The sequence below is a fragment of the Gekko japonicus genome, unplaced genomic scaffold, assembly GCF_001447785.1.
Source record: "Gekko japonicus isolate JY-2015 unplaced genomic scaffold, Gekko_japonicus_V1.1 scaffold1491, whole genome shotgun sequence".
Taxonomy (NCBI): domain Eukaryota; kingdom Metazoa; phylum Chordata; class Lepidosauria; order Squamata; family Gekkonidae; genus Gekko; species Gekko japonicus.
Genome location: NW_015159755.1, coordinates 460,091 through 466,190, shown reverse-complemented (window position 1 = coordinate 466,190; position 6,100 = coordinate 460,091). Strand labels below are relative to the sequence as shown.

General features: G+C 50.4%; 1 protein-coding gene across 2 annotated transcripts in view; it reads right to left on the bottom strand.

Annotated features, from left to right (window-relative positions):
• Positions 1-2,330: 2,330 nt before the first annotated feature.
• ENG (endoglin) overlaps positions 2,331-6,100 on the bottom strand; it is a 117,980-nt gene continuing 114,210 nt past the window's right edge. For both annotated transcript variants that reach the window (XM_015405828.1, XM_015405836.1), the window contains exons 14-15: positions 4,916-5,017; positions 2,331-2,850 (exon numbers count right to left, since the gene is read on the bottom strand). In XM_015405828.1, the coding sequence (XP_015261314.1) occupies positions 2,732-2,850; positions 4,916-5,017 (221 nt within the window). In that variant the 3' untranslated portion in view covers positions 2,331-2,731. The remainder of the gene's footprint in view (positions 2,851-4,915; positions 5,018-6,100) is intronic.

Here is a 6,100-nt window from a genome sequence, read left to right as displayed (position 1 = left end):
TGTCCTTGCAGAGGAGGGAGAGCTTGTACCTGAATAAAACTTGGTCTTAAAGGTGCCACTGGACTGTTTTGGACCGGGGAGCCGGGGAAGGCTCTGCAACTTACCTGGCTGCTTCTTGCTCTGACTGAGGGCTGCTGGGAGCAGGGGGTGGGGCTTGTTGCATGTGCCCGCCCCCTGGGCTCTTTACTGCCGGAGCTCCGCTCCTGTGCGCTCCTGCAGGAAATGACCCCTGGTTGTTGTTACCGTCAAGCAGGGTTCCCTCTAAGCTGAGTCAGTGTGAGCTAGCTCACAGTTTTTTAGCCTCTGGCTCACACATTTTTGTCTCAGCTCAGGAAGGAGGGCTCCAGAGCAAACTAATTAATGCAGCAGCCAAATTATTTGCTCACTACTTTAATGCCAGTAGCTCACAAAGTAGAATTTTTGCTCACAAGACTCCACAGCTTAGAGGGAACATTGGGGGTGTCTGTTGTGGGGAGGGGAAGGGAAAGGGGATTGTAGGGCGGGGTATAAATCTAATCTTTTTCTTCTTCTGAGAATGATAGAATCATAGAGTTGAAAGGGGCCTCCAGGGTCATCTAGTCCAACCCCCTGCACAATGCAGGAAATGCACAAATTCCTGCCCCTTCACACCCCTAGTGACCCCTGCTCTATGCCCAGAAGACGACAAAAACCCTCCAGGATCCCTGGCCAAACTGCAGGATCCAGACCAATGTTCCCTCTAAGCTGAGTTAGGGAGAGCTCGCTCACAGTTTTTTGGCCTCCAGCTCACAGATTTTCATCTCAGCTCAGGAAGGGACGTCTCCAGCGCAAACTGATTTATGCAGCAGCCAAATCGCTCTCTCACAACTTTAATAGTAGCTCACAAAGTAGAATTTCTGCTCACGAGACCACACAGCTTAGAGGGAGCATCGATCCAGACACACGGCTCATCCAGACCCAAGGCTCCAAGGCAGTAGTGCTGAAACAGGCTTTCCCCGCTGCGTGCTCCCTCATCTGACTGTCCTCTGCGTTGGTCAAAGGAAGGTAAGCGGCTGTAGCACCAGGGGAAGTCCGAATTGTCCCACTGAGATTGGGTAACATGAGACCCAAAGGCCCGTATTCATTCAGGATGGTTTTGGGGAGTTTTGGCCGTCAAGCAGCTGACTTGCGGTGTGACCCTGTAAGGCTCTCAAGGCGAGAGGTGTTCAGAGGTGGCTTGCCATTGCCTCCCTCTACCCAGCAACCCAGGAACTCCTTGGTGCTGCTCTCCCATCCAGATACGACCTAGAGGTGATCCTGCTTAGCTTCCGAGATCTGACCCAGTTGGGGTAGCCTCAGCCATCCAGGCCATCCATCCAGCCATCCAGGCCAGTCCCCCTCCCAATGGCTTGACGCCTCCTCCCTCCGCTGGATGGTGCATTCACAGTCTCTGCCCCAAGCCCCCCTTGCCTGGTTTGAACAGCCGAGGAGGAGGAGGAGAAGAAGAAGAAGAAGAAGAAGAAGAAGAAGAAGAAGAAGAGATTGGATTTATACCCCACCCTTCACTACCCCAAAGAGTCTCAGAGCAGCTCACAAACTCCTTTCCCTTCCCCTCCCCACAACAGACACCCTGTGAGGCGGGTGGGGCTGAGAGAGCTCTTGACAGGAACGGCTCTTTTTCAAGGACAGCTCTTGTCAGAACTATGGCTTGCCCAAGGTCATCCAGCAGGTGCAAGTGGAGGAGTGGGGAATCAAACCCGGTTCTCCCAGATGAGAGCCCGCACACTTAACCACTATACCAAACTGGCGTGTTTGTCTTCCTTTGCCTAAAGATGTACTCAAAAAGGCCACAGGAGCTGTAAGGAAGAGTTTGAAAAGGGTCTTGCCAGCATGCAAAGGGTCAGGCTGTGAGCCACTGGGCACCTTGGTCTTTATGCATTTTATTTATTTATTTATTTATATTTGAATTTATATCCCGCCCTACCCCGAAGGCTCATGTTTGCTGAGGACATCTACCTTGAGGACTAGTGACCCTGGGGCAGGAGCTGAACCTTGAAAGAGGACAACGGATGCGAGCAAAAGGTTCACAAGGGACTCCCCCTCCCAGGCCAAAAAAGGGTCAGTGATTGAGCAGGGCCAGAAAACGGGGACAGTAAATGATTCCGGCGTGTTTCTCGGGCCTGCTGCCGGCAGTTTAAGAACCATAACCGAGAAGAAAGTCCCTTCCTTAATGCCCACTAAAAACCTTTTGTTGTTTCTTTGCTACGGGAACCGAGAACGCTCTAGTCGCTATCGTCTCTGTCTAGTACATTTTCCGAACCCTTCCTCCAAGATGCAAAGAGTGCCCTGAAAAAAAGGCACTTTGGGTTCTGTTATCAATCAGCTGGAACCATCCAGTCCTGGGCTAAAGGCTTGGCTCGCCAGGATGACAACGGTGGGCTTGTGAGCCAAAGGCTGACCGGGCGTCCCCTGCAGAAAGAACCGGTTGGGGGGTGGGGGTGTCTCAGCGTGACGGACGGTGCCGGAAATTGTCGGCAGAAGGATCCTGCTCGGCTGGAGCTCTTGATGGCTGCCCGGGGAGTCGCCTTAAAGTGCTGGCTGAAATTGGTCACTCCGAGGAGCTTTAAAAAACCCCACACACACAGCCTCTCTTTTGCCCTCTCCAGTAAGAGGCTTCCCTGTTCCTGACTGGCAGAAGGTTAACCGTCCACAATTCTGACACCTCCCCCTAAAGAGGGGTCGGTGGCCCTGTCCGGTCCCCGGTCCGAAGTTGCTATGCCATGCTGCTGGTGGAGCAGGGGGTGCTCTGCGTGCTGCCGATGCTGTGGTTGGTGCTGCTGCTCTCGGAGGCGGGGGGATTCGCAGAGACGGGCTGCATCTTGGCCAGAGGACCTGGGATTTGTCACAAGGCGGGAAAAGGGGAGAAGGTGGAGGGGGGGGAGAAGAAAGGCAGGGTTACAACCTGGTCTAATCGGAGTTTACCAGGGGAAGAGAAAGCATACGGGCGCCACTGCTGGGCTGTGGCCGACGGGTGCCCCGCCAGTGTCGTGGAAAAATACAGATCCCCCCCCCCAATTCCTGTCAGCATCAGCCAGTTATTTTGCCTTTTGACAAGTCGGAGACAAACCAGCTCTCTCTTCCTCCCCGGTTCGAGGGGGACTCTGGCCAAGGCAATCAGGATGGAAGATAAAGGGATGGGATTGTCTGTTTGGCTACAGCCTGTGGATTGATAGTGAGACCATCTGGGGTTCTGGCGGATACAAGACGATAGGAATGGGTGGGTGATGATCTACAGAGAGAATGGAAGATTGTGGATCGGCGTGAGGAACAGGAAGTAGGGTACTGACCCCATTTGGTCTTCAGCCACAGACGAGTTGTGTCACTGGCCATCTCCCCATTTTCTTATTCTTTTTAATGAGAGGGGGGAGAGACACACATCCAGAGTGTGGCAGGGGAAAAGGCTGATACATTACTCCCTGGACTGACTGTCTACAGAACATTTCTGAACAACAGAAACGAAAATTTTTACTATCAGGCGAGATGAAAAAGTGCACATGTGATTTAGCCGTAAGCATCTATGCAGCTGCAAATTACTCATTAAAATGCTCCGACGTATGACTTGTAGGCTGTTAAGTCACAGGGAAAGGAAAAACAAAACACAAAAAGAAATATATGTTTGCTTTTAAAAAAGCAATAAAATGCTTTGTCAAAGGAAGGGAATGTAGGAAAGAGTTTCCACAAAAGTACTTTGGGCTTTTTTTTTTTTTAAAAAAAATGCCTTTGTCATTTTCATGAGCATGTTTACCTGTCCTTTATTTCCAGACCTTACAGTGCCAACAAGGTGAACAGACATCATCCCATTTCATGTCAGGAATATGGCGCAGCAGTTGGGAAATGTTCCCTCTAAGCTGTGGAGTCTTGTGAGCAAAAATTCTACTTTGTGAGCTACTGGCATTAAAGTTGGGAGCAAGTGATTTGGCTGCTGCATAAATTAGCTTGCTCTGGAGCCCTCCTTCCTGAGCGAAGACAAAAATATGTGTGAGCCGGAGGCTAAAAAACTGTGAGCTAGCTCACCCTAACACAGCTTAGAGGGAACGCTAACGCAGAGGTGTCAACCTCATTTCTTACGAGGGCCGGATCTGATATAAATGTCACTTTGTCAGGTCTGAATCACGTGTGCCATAAAACGTCATGCCAGGTACCAGAGATAGAAACTTGATAAAGGACACAGGCAAACCCAATGAACGATATTATTTTTAACTCAAAATACACACGTGCTGAAAACATTAACACTCTTACAGGATCTCCCTGATGCCCATCCTCCCACTTCCTCTGCCTGTCACGCGTTAGCCCCGGGACATAATGCACAGTCTCTGTCATCTGGCAGTATTCAATTCAAATACCTTTTATTGGCATACAATATTAGAAGCATTTACCAATAATACAATCCAAAAGAAATTATAAAATAGATAGTCGTGGCTATGTCAGGCCTAACTCAAGTTGTCACAAGCTAGATTTGACCATACAAAAGATGCCTGAATCATAAAATAAATTGGCCTGCTAAACTTTTAAACTTAAGTTTTTAGACTTATAAATTAAGAATCATTAATATGATCAGGGTCACTCTTCTGTTTTATAAAACCATGGAGAAACTTAGCGGTCAGTTCAATGATCTCCGGATCTCGTGAAGCAAGGAGAAATTGTACCTTGACCCAGTAAAGGAAATGACCAGTTGCTCGTGGGCCAGCTAAGAGCCCTGGACCCATGGTTCCGGCCCATGGGCCGTATGTTTGACACCCCTGCTCTAACACATTCACGAACACACACACACACACACACCCTGATCTGAACTGCAGCCCTGAGGCCTGCTGCATAAAAAGAGAAAGCAACTGGAAGCTCTAGCCACAGAACTCCCAGCATCATGCCTGGTCTGGCCCTCAGGAACGCCACTACTTACGTGTGTGGGAGTAGATGTACCACAACGCTGCTGTGAGCAGGACTCCGATTAGAAAGGCCCCAAAAGTTATTCCAACGACAGTGCCGATCCCCAAGCCTTGATCTATATAGGAGAAAAGGGACCATTAGTATTTGCATAATAATGGCGCTTGATCTTACACAGTGCTTTCAGTGCCTGTAGTGCTTTGAACGTTAGTGTCTTGTAGGCCTCACAACAGCCCTGTAAGGTTGGCCAGTATTATTCATAGATTGCAGATGGGGAGGAGGAGGCTGAAAGGGAGCTGGCTGGTGTGACTGTAGCAGAGGCAACATTTCAGCTGCGAGCGTCTGGAGCCCTCTGAGCCAGTAGGCTACAGCGGCTCCCTACATACCTGCCCCCCCTTCACAGGTGAATATCAGGACAGGCCACCCGTATTCTCACACCCGGATTCCCTGTGCAAAACCACCGCCTGCTTCCAATAGGACGTGTTGCTCCAGGATTTATCTGCCGCGTCTGTTTATGCTGCCCAAGCGCGCCCTGTTCTCACTTTAAAAAACAGAACTGGTATTTCTTCTTTTTTGGTTAAAGCAGATTAGACAAAAACATCCCTGTGCTCCAGTATGTTCTCTAGCCAGGGGTCATTTCCTGCAGGAGCGCACAGGAGCGGAGCTGCGGCAGTAAGGAGCTCAGGGGGTGGGCACATGCAACAAGCCACGCCCCCTGTTCCCAGCAGCCCTCAGTCGGGCCATGAGGAGTGAGAAGCACCCAGGTAAGTTGCAGAGCCCCCCCACCCCGGTCCGCCTTCAGGTATAAGCTCTCCCTCCTCTGTGGGAACAGATCTGCACATCCCCTCAGCTAGCAATCCAAAAGAGTCCAGTGGAGCCTGAGCGGTGGGTGTTGCCTTCTGACACACTTCCGGTGATGTCAGGGGGTGTGTGGCATATGCAAATGAGTCATGCTAATGAGTTATGCTAATGAGCTCCTGCACCTCTTTTTCTACGAAATGACCCCTGTCTCTAGCTGCAGTTGAACATATATACATCTTACTTTTGTGCAGGGGCAAGGTGTACGTGGCACGGGGTCTCCGTGTTCATGCGGCATCCCTATACGTGTTTGTGCACCGGAGAAAAGAAGCATCTATCTACCCCAGGGCTATTTTTGGGCAGGAACGCACAGGAACGGAGTTCCGTCTGGCTTCAGAGTTGG